The 21887-nt window shown below is 37.9% G+C and overlaps 1 protein-coding gene across 4 annotated transcripts in view; it reads right to left on the bottom strand.

Annotated features, from left to right (window-relative positions):
• Nucleotides 1–243: 243 nt before the first annotated feature.
• MAP2K4 (mitogen-activated protein kinase kinase 4) overlaps nucleotides 244–21887 on the bottom strand; it is a 207426-nt gene continuing 185782 nt past the window's right edge. For 2 of the 4 annotated variants that reach the window (XM_036756183.1, XM_036756181.1), the window contains 5 exons: nucleotides 12626–12703; nucleotides 8999–9147; nucleotides 4441–4486; nucleotides 2620–2720; nucleotides 244–2294 (listed from right to left, as the gene is read on the bottom strand). In XM_036756183.1, the coding sequence (XP_036612078.1) occupies nucleotides 2267–2294; nucleotides 2620–2720; nucleotides 4441–4486; nucleotides 8999–9147; nucleotides 12626–12703 (402 nt within the window). In that variant the 3' untranslated portion in view covers nucleotides 244–2266. Of the gene's footprint in view, nucleotides 2721–4440; nucleotides 4487–8998; nucleotides 9148–12625; nucleotides 12704–21887 lie in introns of all 4 variants that reach the window. The other 2 variants (XM_036756184.1, XM_036756182.1) reach the window with 1 other exon arrangement.

The raw sequence follows: 21887 nt of genomic DNA on the forward strand, positions 1-21887 counted from the left end.
AGTAACAACCAAGAAATCAACTGGTTTGCCTGTGGAGATGTTATATCACCCAGGGCACAAAGTGACCACGGTGACTATTTGATGAACTTCTCAGATACGGCAACCTATATAAACAGGAAGAGGCAACTGCCACTCCTCAAAGGAGTTTTATTCCCCCCTAGTTTGAAGGAGATAGGAATATTTTATGGGTATTTAATTCATTTTGACTCTAAATATCTGACCTTAGAAAATGAAATAACAAGGTCATCATCACATCCTAGATTTATTACAACTGACCTGCAGGCAAAAAGGATAGAACTATTACATAAACACTTCGATTCCATGATATATCTTAAATAGAGAAGTAATTCAAACCAGAATACAGGATAAAATATTCCAAAGCTCTGAGAAGCAGATATGTTACTAAGATCCATTTTACAGACAAATAAGGCAATATCCCTGCACATTAGCTTTTCGATAATTTTTATACATTTTTCTATGGTACAAGAAAAAAAAAATAACCAGAGCTCACAATGTACAGTTCTTACACTATTTTCACAGTCCGTGAACACTGTATACCCTTTTTTTTAAAAAATATACACTGTAATAAACTCCTTGCCCTTAATAGTTCATAATAATCTATGATTAATACACTAATAAATTGCCTCTTATAAGATCATCCACACAAGAGAATGGTCAGACTAGCTCCCGGACAGTCAGAATTGCTTTCATCTCCATTAGAAAAATAGCAAAGTGACCACGTGCTGAACCAGACAGGAAGAAGTTGACAATAGAGAAGAAAACTCCCCTCAGTAGAGATGCAGGAAAGGGCAATGGCTTAAATGCAGTGGAAGGCAGGCGTACATCCTGTCACTTCTCATGTCTCTGACAGGTAGACATAATTACCAAACAGGAAGAACATTTTTAGATTCTGAAATTACAGGCGTGTAACTTCCAGTAGCACCATTCTTTCTTTATTGTTCTATGTTCTAATATTAATATCCATCACAAGCCCTGGGAGGAGAATGAGCAATTGCTGCCATGATTTAGTTCTGTGATGGAATCCCCTGCAGACCCAGCCATGTCTAATACATATCTAGCATGCCTCTAACCATGCACGATAATTTTTGCTACACACAGTCTAACTTTTAGTGTCCCAGGATAGAGAGAGAAGGTATATAGCTGACACCCAAAGAAGGGCTGGCTGATACCTGTTAGTAAAAGGCAGGAGACTTCAATGGCTTTCTAACACTTCCTGTCTTTGGGCTTTTCTTATATACCAAGAATTTCAATTTTAGGAAGCCATTTCAAATTGGCTTCTGGCCAAATTTATTTCTAGTAGAAAAAAGAGATTCTTTTATCACATCATCCAGTGTGCCATACTTCCTAATCCCTATAATATTAAAATACATCACAAGACATATTTGGGGCTAAAGGCCATTGTTATAGAAGTTTGAGGCAAATAAAAAAACTCACACATGATGAAAGGTTCAAATAGCAGATTAAGTAAATGATAATATAGCAACCACAGGCAGCCACATGAACTGAAGTTCTGGAGCAGGGATGACTAGAAGCAAATCCTGTGCTGTTTGTAGGAAACAAACTTCTACCTAATCAACCAAAGCAATTTATTCCTCCACTCTATCACTGCATTATGTCTAGAAAAGTGTCAGGCCTAGGGCAAGGGAGAGTTAGAACTGGAGTCACTCAAAGTCGCCTGGGAGAAGACCTTAGGATTAAAAGGAAATTCAACTTTGCCCTTTGCACCGTTTTCTCTTCTTTCAGTCCTGGGGGTTTGTGGTAGGTGGAGCATCATTTTGGCAGCACACTGAATTCTATTACATCAAAGATTCTTAGGGTCAGCACCTTCTATGACAAGTGGCAAACTCCTGGATCTTCCCAATGAAGAAAAGCTGTATTGGGAAAGGAGAAAAAGAACACATTCTGTCCTGTCTCAGGGTTTTAATGTTACTCGCTTTCAACGCAACATTTTTTTTGGTAAAGACAGTCACTCTAATTTAATATATTTCATTTGAACAGGAAATTCAGTTGAGCACACTGACCCAGAACATACATGGTGACTGTAAAGCAACAGAACGTCGAATCAGTAAATCTATTGCACTTAGTGAAGAAAGTCAATTCCTCCTTTGTCGTTCAACTTCACAAGACGCTGCATGTCTCACTGGCCTTGCCAGTTCTTCTCATTCAGTCCTATATCTCTACATTCGCACATGGCACACTCATGTTGCCTCCTTCTTAAAACATTTGGGAATTTGAGAACACCATTCTAGTAGCTGCATCTCCCAGTTTTGAGTCTAGAAATGAATTTAAAATGCAATCCAATCACTGTCAATAGATCAATTATACTGACTTCCACATATCATGAATATGCTCATCACAAAAGGGCAGGATGAGGTCTCTCTGACCAGCACTAACACTGTGTGATCAATCAGATATTATAGGGATGCACTTTCTATGTGACAAGAGTATACAGACATGATGGAAACGAACACCAATCTTATTGCACATGGTGTTTGGGCAAGCAATAAAAACACTGTGATGGATGAAAATTCTTTACATCTTGTTTCCTCTCAGCCCTTTTTCTAGAGTTTGACGTAGCAGCAATATCAATCAACATACATGGGAGAGGTGGGAGTTGCTGGCATTTGATCCAGGATTTTACAAACGTAGCATGCAACCTCCACTGTGCGCTCTTCATACATCAAAATAAAGGGATGTTTCTAAAAGGCAATCGAAAATTCAAGAATTAGTATTTCTGGCTAGGACAATCCAAAACTTTGTATATTTTAACACAACCCAAAGCTACAGGCAAGTGTGCAAGTTCAGAATGGTGATAAAAGCAAAACTTTAATATCTGGTATATGTGGAAGGCGGAAATGTGCTGTATCCATAACTAATACTGACACCAACTCTTGCACCACTATTTCAGGGAAGGGAAGAAGCTGCTTTCTGCTGGTAACTAATTACTACAATGAAAAGGAGCCCGACCATGCTGGGGAGAACAGCTACCCCTCCTCATACAAAAGCGGTCAGGCAACATGCTGAGGCACCAAAGGAAGCATTCTGAAAGAAGACTTTCTGCTGTTCTGCTGTGGGGGAGCAGGCTTGTCCAAAAGGAGTCCCCTTTGCAGCAATGGCTGGCTTTCTCCAAAATGGCTTCAACACTCAGTACCAGCTCCATAACAACTGATCAACTTAGCAGGATACGTCAGCAACTTACCAGGATCTTGCCAGCCTTATGATATTTTACCCAGATGTTAAAGCTCTGTCTCCTTGATCCAAGTAATTTCTTTCCATTTCTAACGTGGCAATGGCTCTCCTTCATTTGCTTCTCTAAACTGACTACAGCCTTTTGATTCAATACCAGGAGAAGTATGACTCAACCTTGGTATTATCTTTAGAATACTAAGGCTGGTTTTTCAATGTCTTATTGCTGATTTTACCTAGTACTTCTTCCTGTCAATATTATCATCTGATTGGATGTGATTGGATCATAGATATGACTTCCTAATAAAAACTGAACAAATGGCAGAGACAGTATAGCTACTTAAATATTCAAATTCCTTATAATTTGAAGTTTCCATATCTGTGAAATGCTGGTTCTTCAGCACTAAATCTGTGATCCTCTGATACATATGCTGTATTTAATGAATGAATAAAAAAAATTATATGACCCTTTGACTATCGTTTCTTGGGGGCAGGGGGAAGTTCCCAAGGGATATTTAAATCTATCCCCTATAAATGTGAGCTACCATTACCTATAGTTACATAGCACAAAATTCAAAAGAGACAAATAAATATTCCCATGAATTTTTACGCTATAGCCTAGTCAATCTGGATAATTTAGATTTTCCTGAATTCCTTTTCTTCACTAACAAATAGGTAAGGTCAACTGACATAAGCATCTGTAGCCATAAAAACAGGGAGACATTGACAGACATTTTATACATATGCCTGGTGCCTCCTCCTTACAGATGTTGGTTTTTCATATGCGCGTGTGCGTGCGTGCGTGTGTGTGTGTGTGTGTGTGTGTGTGTGTGTGTGTGTGTGTGTGTAAGTAAACAAAGCAACAGGAGTTAGCTGGGGAGTGGGAAGGGGGGACCTCCCAACCAGTAGTTACCATCTAGCCTCTGCTGGAGGTTTAAACACCTTTAACTGTCAGGGTGTCAAGTGATCACAAAGGCAGGTTGTTCCTTAAAGCGAATGTCACAATTCAGAAACACAATTATAATTCTATGCTGGAGTCAAAATTTTCTCCAGAAATGCATTTTTGAAACTGATATAGAAAAACTTTAAAAAGTTCTCTTTACACATACCTTTTTAAGACTATATTCTAATATGTCAAACTGTACTGCTCCCAAAATGTTACCAGTTATATGACAGACAGACCTATTTTCTTGTAAACCAAAATACCCATAAGTCCTAAAGTCTCATACTCACCAGAAGTTCTTTATACTTTGGCCTTTTGGATTCATCCTTTGTAAGGCTAAAACAATATAAAAATAGGATTGTTAAAATGGAGAGACCCTACTATGTTTTTCCTTTCTTAGATGCAATACACTAATCTTGTAGGATAGGACATCTTCTTTTGGAACAAATATAAAACCCAACAAAAATGAAACTCAAGACCTTTTCTTGTGATTCATGATCTGGGCTTATATTCTCTCCTCAAAATAACCTTCCACTTCATTTTTTTAAATTGCCAGTACTGCAGGTACTTTGGTGAGATTAAGACCTAACTTACTAGTACAGATGAATTCAGCTTTTATTCAGGAAGACCCCTGGGGCAACTTAATAATAGTGAGGGCAGTAAAGAGTCCAAAGCTAATGTCACAGCTAGTAAATGCCAGAGGTGGAGATTTAGGTCTAGGTCTCCTGACTCTTAATCCTGTGGTTTTTCCACTATTGTTAAAGTGAATCTTAGACCCTGCCTTCAGCACAACATACTAGATTACTTATTTTTTCGGAGAATTTTTCTGGCAATTTCTTAAAAAGCTAGTGACCATCTGGCATCTTGATCCTGTAGGGCAGGAGTTCTTAAACTTTATTGTATAATGAACCCCTTTGGCAGCCTGGTGAAGTTTACAGACCACTTTTCTCAGAATCATGTTTTAAAATTAATCAAATTTGACACATAGAATTACAAAGGAAATCAAAGATTTAATATTTTTCCTCATCTAAGTCCCCAGACTCAGGTTAAGAACCCTTGTTATAAGGGGTGGTGACAAGAGTTAGAAAAAAAGAGGGAAAAAACAGCTGATACAGAGACTCTGTCTTGACATATTCTTTAGGTGGAAGGAGAAGTAGGAATCAAAAGCCTCCTTCTTTCATTCATCTTTAAGCATGAAGCTCTGCTGCTAAAGCTCCTGTGGATTTCTGGAAAACTTCAGGTAGGTGAGGGATAACCATATTCACTATGCCATGAAGAAAGTATTTTCTCTTTAAAAAATAAAATTTAATTTCTTTAGAGGCAACATAATGCAGTACAAAGTGTGCTGGATTAGATTTGAATCCTGAGCCTCTGTCACTACTATCTATATGACTTTTGGCAAGTAACTTCATCTCTTTAGGCCTCAGGCTCCTTATCTGTAAAACAAGAGGACTGGGGTAGGTGATTTCTATTCCTTCTAACTCTAAATCTGTGATTGTGTGACCCTCATCATGTAGCGGGCTAGGAGCAGGGAGGGAGAAATGTCTTCACATAGATGACAGTGTTCAAAGTAGGAAGATTACCTTAGATATGACCTCGTCTTATAGCTAAGGAAACTGGCTCAGATAGTTCAAATAGCTTGTTCAAAGTCACACAGGCAGCAAGAAGGGCACAGATCGGAGCCTAGCCTTGATTACTTCAAATCCATTGCCCTTTCCACTGCATCTTTTCCTCTATCACTTTGTTTTCCTGATACTTAAGAGTCTCCTTCTAACATTAAAAAAGGTATATATGATAAAATGACAACTACTACAAAAAGCACAGGAAAGCAAGCATGAAAGATGCTGAGAGAGGAGAGAGGACAAAAATTTCAAAAAAAAAAATTCCTAACAGGTTAAAGGCAATAATTCATATTGTGTCCAAAGGATCAATAAAAAATTCTCCTTTCTATAGAAAGCTCAATTATACAAGGGATGGTTCTGGGAGTGAGGGAAAGATCAGGAAATATCTGTGTGTAAGAAATAAAAGGACTTATTAAACTTTAATGGAATAAACAAAGATTCCTCTACTTCTTAGAAATATAAATGTAGAAAGATCCTTTGGACTGAATGAAGAAATCCTGTAGCGTTCTTCAAGCCTTTCTCCAATAAGGAGATCCCTTTGAAGAAGATAACACTCATTTAGATATTTAGACACTGGAATATATGCTTAAACAATTACTGTTAGATATTTATTATTATTTTATTTATTAGATAAACAATTACTATTTATTCCTTATACATTGTAGACTTAAAAAAGGTAAGATTTGAGTAAAGCAAAAAGCAACCTCCTTTTTTATTAAAGAGAGTGAATAAAGTTCATGCAGCTATATGACATTGGGTAAAGTCATTTGAAGTTTCTGTGCCTCCATTTTCTAACTTGTCGATAAATCAAGGAACTGGACTAGACAAATCCTCTTCCAGTTACTACCTTCTGTAACTGAATGAAGGCAAACGAAATTACACGTGACAAGACATACCGGACTCTGACACACACACTTGTGGTATGAGACTGGTAAAATTTAACTTCTCTAAGTCTCAATTTCTTAATCTATAAAATAGTTAACATTTATATAGCTCTTTAGGATTGCAAAGTGCTTTACACATCTGGTGTTCATAAAACCCTAGGAGGTAAGTGCTGTTGTTATCCCATTTTAGAGATGAGAAAACTGAGGCCAAGAACGGTCAAGTGACTAGCCCAGGGTCACATAGTCAGTAAGTGTCTGAGGTTAAATGTGAACTCAGGTTAAGTCCAATAAGCATCATATCCATTAAGTTATCCAAAATGGCCAGGAGCTGAATATCAAATGAACATTGGTAAACCAGACTGAGACCATAATGTTATGTACATATTTATATGTGTATATGCATGCATACATTCATGTATACACATATACATGCACATAAAGTATTATTTATACTATAAAAATATTTAAGCACCTTTTGTAGGAATGACTAAAATCAATAAGAAATGTATTGCAATTTCTAGGCTAATGTAAATATCAATTAAATAAATGAATAAACCCTTGTTTTTAATCTGTGTTGTCAAGGTCAGAGTAATAACAGTATACAATCCTGACAACATTAGTGTTTAGTGAGGCTGTGAGTCTGGATTTCAGGGAGTAGCACGTCTACTCCTAGCCCAGACTTGTTCTTTGAAATAGCAAGGATCAAATATTTAGAGATAGAAGGAATCTTGAAGGCACTGTAGCCCAACCCCCTCATTTTATAGGGGAGGAAACTGAGGCCCATAGAGGGACTTGCCCAAGGTCACACAAGCAATAAATTACAAAGTTGAGATTTTAATCCAAATTCTTGATTCTAAACTCCGTGCTCTTTTCTCTGTATTGTACTTGTTTGCAGGGAGTCCAAAGCTGCTTCAAGAATCCTAAAAAAGCCAGGTCAGTCTAAACCACAGAAATGCTCAGAAAATCAAAAGAATGACTAGAATTAGCTACCCTTCACTCTGAATTTCACCCAAATCTCCTGGTCTAGTTTTAGGACAGTGGAAAATGCTCCTCTCATACTTCCTAAGTATATGTAATATTAGATTAAGTACTGAGGAGGTTAAAAAAAAAAAGACAAAATCCTTTAGTGAGAGTTAAGATACATCATATCTGACTAATGGGTAATAATATAAGTTAATCAGTCAAATGAGTGCTGTAGACCAGTAGTTTTCAACATTTTTAAATATAAGAATCCTCTTTCAAGATTTAAAAAAATCCAATATCACGTCAAATATATTGATTTAAAATACACTATCCAATTGCACCTTTCCATTCCCAGTGCCTTGCACAAAGGGGCTAGCTCCGTTATTTAATTCACATGGAGAACTCCCAAGTGGGGAAACCTTTTTAACCAATGTAGGTCTGAACCTTCTTTTGCAACCTTAGAGAGCTGCTTAAAAAGCTTAAGGTTAAGTGACCTACCCAGGGTCACAAAGCCAATACGTCTCACAGACTGAACTTGAATCTAGCTCTTCCTGGCTCAAAAGCTAAAGTTTTCTATTCACTTTGTTACAGTGTCTTGCACATAGTGTTTATTAAGTGCTTATTAAATTAATCAACTAATATGGATTCATGGACCCCTTGGAGTGATGCTACAAGCCCCCCGGTACTCTGTGGCCCCCTTGGATTGGAAACTACTTGTGCTGGGACCTGAAAGATAGGTAACGGTTGGATAAGCAGAGGGGAATGGAAAGAACGTTCCAGTCACAAAGAAAAGGCAGGAGCAAACATATGCAATGAATAATAATAAATTTGTCATATTCAGGGGACAGTGAGAAGCAGAACCTGCATGGAAAAGAAAGTAATCTTTTCATTCATTCACTAATTTAACCAACATTTGTTAACCATCTACTATATACAGAACGCTGAGCTAGACACTGGAGGAGATTCAAAAGTCCCTGTTCTCATGGAGTCTAGGAGGGAGATAAGAAATATACTCAGGCAATTATAATATGAATTAAGTAAGTGCCCTAAGGAGTTGGAAAGTAGTAGTGCAAATGAATCCGACTAAGGAATTTAGATTTAAGTCAACAGGCAAGGGGAGCCACTTTAGTTTTTGTTGTTTGGTTTTTTTTTTTTTTAAACAGGCAGTTAACATGATGAAATTCATATTGTACGATGATTAAAAAATGTTGGTATAGGACAGATTGGAGAGTGAGAACTACAGTTCAGCTGTTGCACTAAGGTCTGGTGGGAAACTCTGATGTGAGGATGAGATTTTCAGGAAGGGTCCTCACATTGGCATGAACTTCCATACAGCTATTACTACAATTACATCAAATTTCAGTGTATTAAGTACTCACCACAAGTTGACAAAGTTAATGAAGCTTGGGGAAAATTCCCTTTCCTCGGAATTACTCAGCTGTGGGGGGTCTCCTTTTACTACTTGTGTCAGCTGATCAAATACGCTGTTCCACTTTGGGTAAGGGAATCGGCCCGTAGCCAGCTCATACTGAGGAAAGGAAAGAGGTAAAAGCAACATACACTCGGAATCATTTAACAGCCCACGTAAATGGCTTTAAAATCCAGGCCCCCAAACAAAAGCTTAGGAAGGGTCCTACCTGGGACCCAAGACAAGATCCCAGCAGGGCCAGGGCAATCATTTGGGGGAACTGAAGTGTGGAGCCCACCGAAAACTACAATTAGAAATCAGGCAAACAAAAGAAACTGCACATCAGACAAACTCAAGGGCTTTGGGCTCCAGAGCTACCTTGGAGAAAGGACATGCTTGTGTGTAGGCAGGGCTCCTGGAGTGATCGACTGTCAGGTCAGAGATCTAAATAAACCCTGGAGGGACCTCAGAGGCCATGTAATCCAACCCCTTCATTTTACAGATGAGGAAACTGAGGCCCAGGGAGGGTGAGTGACTTGCCCAAGGTCACACAGGTAGTAAGCATCAGAAGCAGATTTGAATTCAGGTCCTCTGACTCCAGAGCCAGTCTTCTTTCCACTGTATCATGCTGCCTCCAATTCAGAGACTCCTGAGTCCATCCAGAGTCCATCCAGAGTAGATAGTTCTATCGTGAAGGGCATCTGAGAGGTGAGGACGAGGGAGAAGGTAGGGAAACAGAGTCTAAATGGGTACACCCCCTAAGGTGATATAAAACATTTTCTCCATTGAAGGGTTCTCTGAGACAGGTCCCAGGTACTTCGTATTAGGCCACTGACATCAGAGGTGTACCCAAGTCTGAGTAGGGGACCAGGCAGAAGCCCTTGGTCAAGCACTTCCATGAACTGAGGATATATGAGGACATATAAGATAGGAAAACCAAATATGAGCTGAGTTCAATGAACGAGTCTTTGGACTTCCTTGTTTTCTTGTCCTATTGTTCTACTATGGATGGGACATCTAGTAATACCTGACCACCCTTTACCTAGAATGAAGTTTATAGCAATGGTATTTAAAATAATCCCTCAAAATCATCCCAAAAAACTTGAATATCTGCCTCACATACACGCCTAAAATACTTGACAATCCCCAGTATGTTGATTTCTTATTCTTCTATAGAATTATTTTAGAAGGAATCCAGTCCTGAACAAGAATTACTTCTGAAACATAAGCAACAAATGGTCATCTAGCATATGCTTCACAAACCAAGATATGCTTTTAAGAATAATGTTTAAATGGTTAAAAGAAAGTACTGACAAAATCTAATTTCTTTGTACAGCCAGCTAACCAATGTTTTGGTCATGTCATTATTAGACTACTGATGGCTAAGTACAAAAATGATTGGAGAAAAAGACAACTGAAGTGAATAGCACACCAGGGACAGTTGTTCCACACTCTTCTCCAATTTAAGTTAACTAAGAAGGATTGAATTACAATGCTAGTATGTCCACCCACAGAAAAGTAACCTATTATTCAAAATCAAGCGCAGCTTTTTAGCTAGGCACAATTTGTCTTCATGATGTGTTTACACTGGGAAGTCCTCTCCCCAACTCCCTTCCCTTCCCTGCTCCTCTAACATGTACCTCCCCTCACTGAGCTAAATAGTATTAGAAATTAATTCTTTAACTTTAATATTTATGATTCTATGTTCTATTTCAATAAAGACATAACTTATCTGGAAAACATACTTCCCCTTCTTTGTTTGACACAACTAACATCTTCATCCCTAATTGCTAAACATACTTCAAGTGAATAGCTGTAAAGACCAGAAAGTTCACTGGTTGTCTATTCAATATCAAATATCTGGCTTTATTCCAGGAGGACTTATGAACTAAGTTCTCTTAAGGCTTCATCTACATTTCACAGTGGACTACCCAATCCCACATGCTGCTATCTTATCACTCATTTGCACCTTAATATGAATAAATTTCTGAGATATTTTTCTGGAGAATGGGATTTAAGAGATGAAGGAAGGAAACATGAAGACATCCCACTACATGAGAAAGGCAAAATTAGAATGGATTTGGGGATCAATATGATCACTAGAATTCTTCATTTCTTCTTTATTGATACTTCTATGGAAATTCAGAATTTCCCCATTAAAGTATCTTACTGCTGCTGTTGAAATGCAAGTTATACTGTACTCATAAGAAACAGTAAAAAAAAAAAGAAACATCACCTACTAGATGTTCAAGCATTATCACATATAAATGAAGAGAAACATCCTTCAATAGCTCAGTGACCATTCTAGGTTGGGGATGCTGGAGAGTCCATTAAATCACACTCCTTACTAGGTAAGTTTAAAGAAGTTCGCTACGATGGGGACGGTTACCAAGTGACAACTCTACTGCTGAAGTAGCAAATTTGATTATAGACTTTTTTTTTGGGGGGGGGGGGGGGGGGGAGGTGATGTTGGTGGGGACTATTTTACTTCCACCTGGGAATTTGGTTCAAATGTAGCTAAAATGTATGCACTGCCTTTCCCCAAGGTAGAAGCTAAAGTCTAACACCATCTGGTAGCCAATTCTCCAGAAGGAGACCTCTTCAAAATAACCTAGTAAGAATCGAGGTGGCATATTAGGAAGATCATTAAACTTTATGTGAGAAAACACATGGGTTCAGACCCTGCCTCCAATACTTACTAGCTGCAGGACCATGGGCAGGTCACTTCGCCCCTCACTGTAAACTCTATTTCTCCATGTAGAGAATGGGGACAATGCGCCTACAGGCACAGTACTTACATTACATGCAAATGAGATAAGTGTGGGGCAAACTGGGGATCTTAAGTGACATGAAAGTGTCAGCTACTACTACTGTTACTCTTACTACTACTACTACTAGCCAGGCTGGCCCTTGGATGGCAAGTACTGGATGACACTGAAGGACCCATGGAAATAGCTTTGTAGAACCAGCAAGAGAGTGGCCCTACTGGCAAAGTGTTTGAGAACTCAGGGTAAACACTATGCCATCACGAAGCACTGGAGGTGGACTGTAGTGTAGAAACCAAGACACCGAAAAAGAAAAACAAAGATGAGGGGGACAGTCTCTCTTAAGATTTTCAAGCAAATGACAGTGTGAGTAGACAGATACTTTTTATCTGGTTTGTACGCAACTAGCAAAGAAAATGATTTTTTTAAAATAAGGTACCTGCTTCAATTTGTTGATATAAGCTAATTTTATCATAATTTTATAACAAAGAATTTTAAGTGTTCTGGATATCAAAACATTATGGCAAAACTAAGGTGAGTGTATCATTTCTGGGTCTTGATCTGCTTCAAAAACTTTACCTCTGTGATCAAATTGGTTGCCTACTGGCATTCCCACACTGTTGGAAGTCCACAGATATACCTAATTTGACTTGGGATTTACTGTTTATAGGCAAAAGTCCACAAGAAAGAAAAATCAAATAGAAGGCAGTATGCCTTCTATGCCTAGCAAAACTTTGTGGAAAACACTTATTTCATGCTTTGTTGTTCTTTTTCAGTTAAAAAAGCATTTTACAACTAGGAAAGTGGGTAGAAAAAGAAATTATTCAACATACCAGTGTGATCCCCAAACTCCACACATCAGAACGGACATCATATCCTTGTCTCGATGCACTTGGGTCTATCCTTTCAGGCTAGAATAGAAATGAAAACCCTAGTCAATGTAATATCCAATTTCAACATGGTAAATAAGAACTCTGAATAAACAAGTAAGTATATTCTGGGGCCTTCTGATGGGAGATATAGCAGATCGTTTGGGATTCCATTTTTTTTCTCAAAGAAAGTCAGAGTATTTTACCAAATTATATTCATAGGCACAATCTTCCCAACCCAGCAGTAAGAAAATAAATGTATCCAAGTTAGTAGCAAGAATGCCACTATCAAGGACAAAGAAGCTATTACTGCTAGGGCTGGTAGTTATTTTTCTGAGAATTTAAAGAATATTATAAGAAAGATAACAAAACATCTGCCAAGTAAATTTTAAATTTTATCAGAATCTCTAAGAAAAAGCACAAGAGATAAAAATTACCATTAGAATCTAGGGTTTTGTTTGTTTAACAAAATTATGACCTACTTCACAATAAATACTGCTTGTTTTGAAGGAATTTTCTAAGATTTAAGTCAGTACACTGAATTCTTCTAATGTAGATAAATGTAAAAAAAAAAAAAAAGACCTAACAGTCACTGAAGGATATTCCCCTCATAGTATGTCCAATATATATCTATCTAGATAGATAGCTAGATAGGTCAATGAACAAATGAATGGAGTCACTCGGCATCAACAGGAAAACATACCAGAACTAAAAGAGACACATTGTCTTACCCTTGGAGAAAACCATGATATGCCTGTACCTAGAACACAGAGCCTGGTATTATAACGAGAATTTAATAATTGCTTCTTGATTAAATGAAGACTAGATATAGACCTGGCTGCTGCCTCTGGAAAAATGCATAATCTAACTGCCTGGGTTAATAGCTTTCTTCACCACATCTCTAATCGTATGCCACAAGCAATTGTACTTAGTTCAGTGATGGCTAACATTTTTATCAGTGACTTTGAGAAAAGCATCAATGGTACGTTTATTAAATTTATAGATGATTTAAAACTGTGACATATGGCTAACATGTTAGATAAACAGGTAAGAATCCCAAAAGATCCTGACAGGTTAAATCAATTTCATTGTTCAAAATGGCTTACTAGCAAATCATGAGAAAAATAACTGAAGTTATTTTCCCTCAAAGATTTGTTTTTTAATATTTTTGGAATTCTCATTTTTAAATTGAGTTCCAAATTCTCTCCCTTCCTCCCATCCTTCTCTGACCAAGAATGCAAGCAAATGATATAAATTATAGGTGTGAAATCAAGCAAAATATATTTCCCTATTAACCATATTTTTTAAAAAACAAGAAAAATAAAAATTCAATTTGTACTTAGTTTCCATCAGTTCTCTCTCCAGAGGTGGATAATATTTTTCCATCATAAATCTTTTGGAACTGTCTTGGATCATTGCATTGATCAGAGTATCCAAGTCTTTCACAGCTGATCATCATTACAACATTGTTGTTACTGTGGACAAAGCTCTCCTGGTTCTTCTCACTTCACCTTGTAACAATTCATACAGGTCTTATCATAATGTTTTTCTGAAACTATCTGCTTTGTCATTTCTTATAAGTACAATAGTACTCCATTACAATCATATACCACAACTTGTTCAGCCATTCCCAAATTCATGAGTATCCCCTCAATTCCCAATGTTTTGTAACTATAAAAAGAGCTGCTATAAATATTTTTGTACGTAAATCCTCCTTTTTTCTTTGATCTCTTTGGGATACAGACCTTGTAGTGATATTATGGGGAGTAAGTATAGTTTCACAGACCTTTGGGCATGGTCCCAGACTGTTTTTCAGAAAGACTGGACTTCATGACTCCATCAACAACACATTAATATACCTATTTTGCCCTCATGCCCTCAAGCATTTCTCATTCCGGATAGCTGTGAGATGGTACCTCAGAGTTGTCTCAATTTGCATGTCTTTAATCAATAGTGATTTAGAGCATTCCTTCATATGACTATCAATAGCTTTTATTTCTTCTGAAAACTGCGTATTCATATCCTTTGACCATTTATCAATTAGGGAATGGTTCTTATTTTATAAATTTGACTTAGTTCTATACTCAGTATGCATTTAAGAAATGAGGTCTTATCAGAAAAACTTGCTGTAAAAAATTTTTATATATTACTTTTAGCAAAATGTGGTTTCCCTGATTATCTCTTTTAATTAGGTCTATTTTTGTTTTTGATTTGTCTGAAATCACGATTGCTATTGCTGCCTTTTTAAAATTTTTTACTTCAGCTGAAAAGCATAACAGATTCTGTTCTAGCCCTTTATTTTAACTGTCTTTTTGTTTCAAATATGTCTCTTATAAACACCATATAGTTGGATTCTATTTTCTAATATACTCTGTTACCTGCTTCCTTTTTAAGAGGAGCTCACCCCATTCACATTCACAGTTATGATTACTGTGTATTTCCCTCCAACCTATTTGGTTCTATTTATCCTTCTCATTCTCTTTTTACCCAGTCCCCCCTCAAAAGTCTATTTTGCTTCTAAACCTTGCCTCCCTGAATCCACCATTCCCTTTGTCATCCTTCCCCATTTCTCTTATTCCCTTCCCCTCCTATTTCCCTTTTGGGTAAGTTACATTTCTACACCACCCCCCATTTTTCTCTTCTTTGAACCAATTCCAATGAGTGAGGTTCAAGCACTGCCCACCACCCTTACCTCTCCCCACCCTGCGTTTTGCCTTATACTGTGAAAGCTCTTCCTTGTACACCTCTTTTATGTGAGATAATTTACCTCAGTCTACCTCTCCCTTCCCCCTTCTTCTCCCCGTGCATCCCTCTTTCTCCCGACCTTACTTTTCTTTTTTTTTGGGGGGCGGGGGGGAGGGGGAAGAGGAGGAAGGATCATTCCAACATAATCGACTCACATCTATGACCTTTGTGTAAACTCTTTCTAGCTACCCTAATAATGATAAAGTTCTTAGGACTTACAGATATCATCTTCCTATATATGAATGTAAATAATTTAACTTTTTTGAGTCCTTTGTGATGATTACTATTTCATGTCTACCTTTTCATGTTTCTTTTGAGTTTTCTGTTTGAATTTAAATTTTCTATTCAGCTCTGGGTTTTTCATCAGGAATGCTTGAAAGTCCTCTATTTCATTTTGCTTTTTAGTCATTTCAGACATAAAATGTCTTTATGACACCATTTAGAGTTTTCGTGGCTAAGATAATAAAGTGGTTTGCCATTTCCTTCTCCAGCTTACTTCATTGATGAGGAAACTGAGGCAAACAGGGTTAAGTGACTTGTCCAGGGTCACATAGCTAGGAAGTATCCGAGGTCAGATCTGAACTCAGGAAGACTCAACTTCCTGACCTCAGGCTTGGTACTCTATCCACTGCGCCACCTAGCTGCCCCCTGTATTTCATTAAATATCCATTTCTTTCCTTGAAGGATTACACTCAGTTTTGCTTAATTTTTATTTTTGGTTGTAACCCTAGCTCCTCTGCCTATTGGAATATCATATTTCATAAGCCTTCTATTCCTTTAATGTGGAAGTCACTAAATCTTGTGTGAGCCTGACTATGGTTCCATGATATCTGAATTCTCTCTGGCTGCTTGAAGTATTTTCTCTTCAACCTAGGTGGTCTGGAATTTGGCTATAATATGCCTGGGGATTCTTTCAGGATATGATTAGTGGATTCTCTCAATTTCTATTTTACCCCCTGGATCAAAGATATCAGGGCAATTTTCCTTGATAATTTCTTGAAATATGATGTCTAGGCTCTTTCTTTGATCATGCTTTCAGGTAGTCCAATAATTCTTCAATTATTTGTCTTCAATTTTCCAGGTCAGTTGCTTTTCTAATGAGAACTTCACATTTTTTTCCTATTTTGTTTTACTTTGTTTTATTGTTTCTTAATGTCTCATGGAGTCATTAGCTTCCACTTGTCCAATTCTAAATTTTAAGGAATTATTTTCTTTGGGAGCTTTTTACCTCCTTTTCCATTTAATCTATTCTGGTTTTTAAAGAGTTCTTTTCTTCTGTGATTTTCTGTGCCTCTTTTACCAGTGGACCAATTCTGTTTTTTAAGAAGTTATTTTCTTCAGTATTTTTATGCCTCTTTTACCAAGCTCTTAACTCTCTTTTCATGATTTTCTTAAATCGTTCTCATTTCTTTTCCCAATTTTTCCTCTACCACTCTTATCTCTTTCTTTAACTATCCCAGGGCTAGGATACATGTTGGCATGAAATTATTAATAAGTACTCTTCGAATCTAGTCATTTACTAGTATTGGATCCATTTAATTGTACTATTTCAAGTAATATATCAAGGTATCTCTCATGTGTAAACCAAAATCATTCAGAATTCCCTGGAACATTTAGTAAGAGAAATAACCTATCTTGTTCAATTATCCTCTGGTAATAATCACCAGATGAGACATTAAACAAGGAAATGTTCGTTTAGCAAAAGTACCATTCACTGTAATGGAAAGAACAAAAAGGTTTCCCTCTGGATAGGAAGGTCACTCCTATTTGCTCACATGATATCAAATGTACCAAATCCCCAAACACTGAAGAATTTCCTGGAAGAGATCTTTACTAAAAAGAATTTATCTTGTCCATCCACGCAAGAAAGGTGAAGCATGTATATTGTCCATATTTCAACATGCATAGGAATGGACCCCTTATAAAGCTTGTCCAATAATATGAATATCTGTACAGACAATACAGATGGATAAAAAGTTGCGCACAGAATTAAAAAGGAAAAGAATTAGGCTGGGTTGCTTTAGGGAAATTACAAAGCACTGACCTCAAACTTTCTGTAACAGGAAAGCTGCATCATTTCAATATAAATATTTTACTGGTGCTGATATATGACAATGTTACCTGGAACACCACTGCCATGAAAGAAGATGAGCATCACATAAAGGCAGGAATGGTACATTGTAAAGACAAGCAGAGTTCAATGTATTAACCAAGAAGGGACTCTAAAAAAGAGCAGCATCAGGATGCCCTCAATAAGACAGAGAGGATGGGCTTGTCACATGAAGAGATATGACAAGTGGATGGACAGAGCAAGTGCTCCACTGGTACTTTTACAATGTCAGGAGAAATCACAGTACTCAGGATTTGAGTACTGTAGAGTCCACATCTCAATCTTTTCCATAAGAAAAGCATGAAACACTTTGCTAACATCTAGGTAAGCTGTGTCAACAAGATTCCCCTGATCTACTAGCATAGTAACACCATCAAAACAGGAAGTAGGGTTATCTTAGCATGACGTTTTCCAAATGATGTCATGAAAGATTTGTATAATCACTGTTTCATTTTCTGTATGTTAGCTAATCATCCCCTTTGGTAATAAGCTCTGGAATCTTCTCACAGAATTTAAGTCAAGCTCACTAGCTTATAGTTTTCACACTCCATTATCTTCTATTTTTTGAAAATTGGGACATTTATCCATCTCCAGTCCGGTAATACCTGAATTATTCTCCACAAACTTTCAGATATCCCTGACAGCGCCCGAGCAACCACAACAGCCAGTCCTTTCAGTAACCAAGGATGAGTCCGGTGACTTGATGAATTTGTCAAGAGTAGCTCAATCACATTATCGCTATCACCATACCTAGGATATCATCTCCTTTTTATCCATTTTTACACTGTCCTTGGTAATTGGGGAACTCTGCCTTCTCTCTTAGGCCAGTTACCACTGCCCCATCCTCCCTGAACAGCAAGTGGTTGTTTCCTTTCTTTAACCTTCTCTTTTCCCCTGAAAGTAACCTTTTTTGTAGGCAATTAGGGGTTAAACAACTTTCCCAGAATCAACTATCTAGTAAGTGTCTGAGGCCACATTTGAACTCAGGTCCTCCTGACTCCAGGGCCAGTGCTCTATCCACCGCACCACCTAGGTGCACACCCACTTCCTCCTCCAGTAACTTTTTTTAAAAGTTCAGAACAAAAAACAATTTTTGTCGTTCTTAGCTTAACTTGCTAGCTGTAGCCCACTCTTTCTCTGGTCCTTACTAGCACAATCAATCAAACATTTATTAATCACCTATGATGTGCCAGGTACTATAAGAGATGCAAAGAAAAAAAAACAATCCTTACTCTCAAGAAATCTCCATTCTATCAGGGAGATTACTTTTACAAACAAGAATATAAGAATAAATATACACAGAAGAAATAGAAAATAAATACAAGGTAGTTAGGGAGAAAGGGGGATCAAGAAAGCATGTAGAAGGTGGTGCTTAAAATCTTGAAGGAACTGAAGCAGAGGAATCAGTGTACAACAAAGATGGAAACTTAGGTTGTGAAGGGCTATAAAAGCCAAACAGTGGTAGTTTCTATTTGATCTAAGAGGAAATACGTAACCACTAGAGTTATTTGAGAAGGATAGGGTCATGGTCAAATCTGTGCCTAAGGAAAATTATTTTGGCCATTGTATGGAGAATGGATTGGGAGTGACCTGAAGCAAAAGAAGTGACCTGAGGCAAAAAGGGCAACTGGAAGGCCACTGCAATAGCTCCCAAGGGAAGAGATGATGGCTCTGTGACTAGAGAAAGGAGGCCATACAAGGGACATGTTGTAGTGGTGGAGAAGTAAAATTGGTCTATTGAACGGATGTGTGGGGAAGGTGAAGATGAGAAGTTGAAGATAACACAGAAGTTATAAACTCGGAAAAATGGTAGAATGATGATATCCTCAACAGAAGTAGAGAAGATTTTGTACACCGAGTTGGAAACGTCTATGCAACGTACACTTTCAAATGTACGATAGGCAGTTGGTAAAGTGGGACAGGACTTGGCAAGAACAATAACCACCTTACTATCAGATGACTAAGAAAGGAGAAGAGGAGCTTATTGGGCAATACATACAAACCCAATGGCTCTTCACCCAATAAGAAGGTTTCTGCTTTGTCCAATCAGCCCAAGTCACTTCTCACAGCAAAATAGATACAAAGCCTGTTTTTATTGTTTTTCTCTCTCAAACCAGCTTTCTTCCAATTAGTTTCCCAGCAGCCTGCTCCAGTTGGGAAAGCCTAGTCAACTGACAAAGCAATGCCTCTCTTCCAATAAGGAGGCTCTCCCCACAGCACTTGAAGCATTTCTTAGCTAACTCTCACTCTGGAAGACATGTGGAAGATAAAGTGGAATGAGGAGACATCAACTTTCAGAAGTTTGGCAGAGAAATAAGGAGGGTTTGAAAACAGGGTGGGGGCTTGTGATCAAAGATCTTCTCCACCCATTCAATAGGCCTCAGGTGGTACTAGGTGGGAAAGCTTGTTTATATCTCTGTTTATAAGTAGGCCTAAAGCCTCTACTTCCTAGGTACTAAGCAGATTTGGGCATGAAGCCCTCAGGGCCCTAAGGGGAGTGCTAAGATCACAGCTGATGGTATGTGCACTGAGTTCTAGTCAATAGGAGAACTGAGTTCTGGCCAATCAGAAACTAGCTAGGGCTGTATACAAGGAGAGCCCAGAGTGTGAGAGAAGCAGAAATGAAGAGGCACAAAAGCAAAGGGAAGCAGAAGTGAGAAGCAGACATCAAGAAGACATTGAGGCAGCAGACAATGAGAGAGCCAGCGTGACAGAGCTGCAGAGGAGAGCACTGAGCGGAGAGTTAGGATTCCTGAATGACTGTTTACAGGAAAGTCCTAGCGGGGGAAGGTTACAGGATGACTTGGTTCCTTGCTATAATACCGTGTTCTAATTTCCTTGTTGCTACATTGATGTGGGCTTACTGACCTTGGAATATAATTACTGCTATATCGGATTAGAATTATTGGTCCTGGGTTTGGATACTCTGGGGTCTAAATAAATGCTATACTTACTCTGCCTTCTACTAGAGAGTTTTTCATACTTTGCAATTCTGAACCATTCAGGCATGTTCATGGTCATGCTCCAGATCATGAATCTGGCCTTACTTACATATGGCTGTGTGAGTAGAGGGAAAGAGAGATGTTATGAAGACAGAAATAACTGGATTGGTTAACAGACTGAATGTTTAGGGTAAATGAATCAAGGATGACAAAAAGGTTATGAATCTGAGTGACTGAAGGGATGTTGTTACCTCTTCAACTGTAACAGGGAAATTTGGAAGGCGAAAGGAGAATGAATTCTGTTTTAGATATAATGAATCTGAGATGCCTAAGTATTCACGAACACTTATGAGTTTTTTTGTAGTGATCAAACTGGTCAATGAACTCCTGCATTTTCTTTTTTTAAATCTATCACTGGTTTTCCTCCCAAATATCCCAGGCATCAAGATGAGGGAAAGAAGTTTCTACCTTGCTGGAAATGTTCAAGAGAGAGCTGGTGATATGGGACTGGGACTCGGGCTGGATATATAGATCTGGGAATTACCTGCAGAGATGATAACTGAGTACATGGGAGCTAATGAAATCACTGAACAGATTAGAGAGAGAAATCCTACTATGTGCCAGGCATTTAATAATAACTACTTATACCTCTATACAACAGGTAATTAAAAAGTTATACAACTCATTACCACAGGCTGAAATAAATAGCTTCAACCCACAATAGGTTTTTGAAAAAACTGATGTACAGAATTTAAGAGCTCATCAACATCAGTATATATTTTAAGACTCTGAGACGGATGTTGAGGAGGATAATTATATTTTTCTATACTATATTCCATTGTTAGAGCTATGATATTCTGCTGTACAGTGCTTGGCAATTTTTATATTCCATACACAGAAATGGTTGCTTCAAATGAGATATACTTAATAATACAGCAACACACACAGATGGTGATTTTTTTTCCCCTTCTTCTCAGACAACTAGAGCACAAGGGCAGGGAGAGGGGTTAGGGGGTGGGGATGGGGGGTGGTTATGAGGAAAGACCAGGAATAGATTTTTTTTTTAAATACAAGAATTCAGGGAACAATTTGATCACTACAGAATGTTTGAATGTTCACAAATGGTAAAAGTAGAAATGGCAGCACAGTTTGAAAGGAATCACTTAGCCAAAACATAAAAGTATTGTACTATCTTCTTTATTCCCATCTACCAAATCTGTTCTTTTACACTATGATGATATCATTTTGGGTCACTAGATGGCAATCTTGCATCATCACACCAAGGTAAAATGTGGGCTGAATTTGCATGGAGGGCTTGGAAACAATGGATCAGCATCTGAAAATGTGGGAATGTATAAATCAGATATCTGTTTTTCTATAACTCTACCCACTAGCTGGTACTCTGCCCCCTGGATTAATATCGAATGAG

This window comes from Trichosurus vulpecula, chromosome 4, assembly GCF_011100635.1.
Source record: "Trichosurus vulpecula isolate mTriVul1 chromosome 4, mTriVul1.pri, whole genome shotgun sequence".
Classification (NCBI taxonomy): Eukaryota; Metazoa; Chordata; class Mammalia; order Diprotodontia; family Phalangeridae; genus Trichosurus; species Trichosurus vulpecula.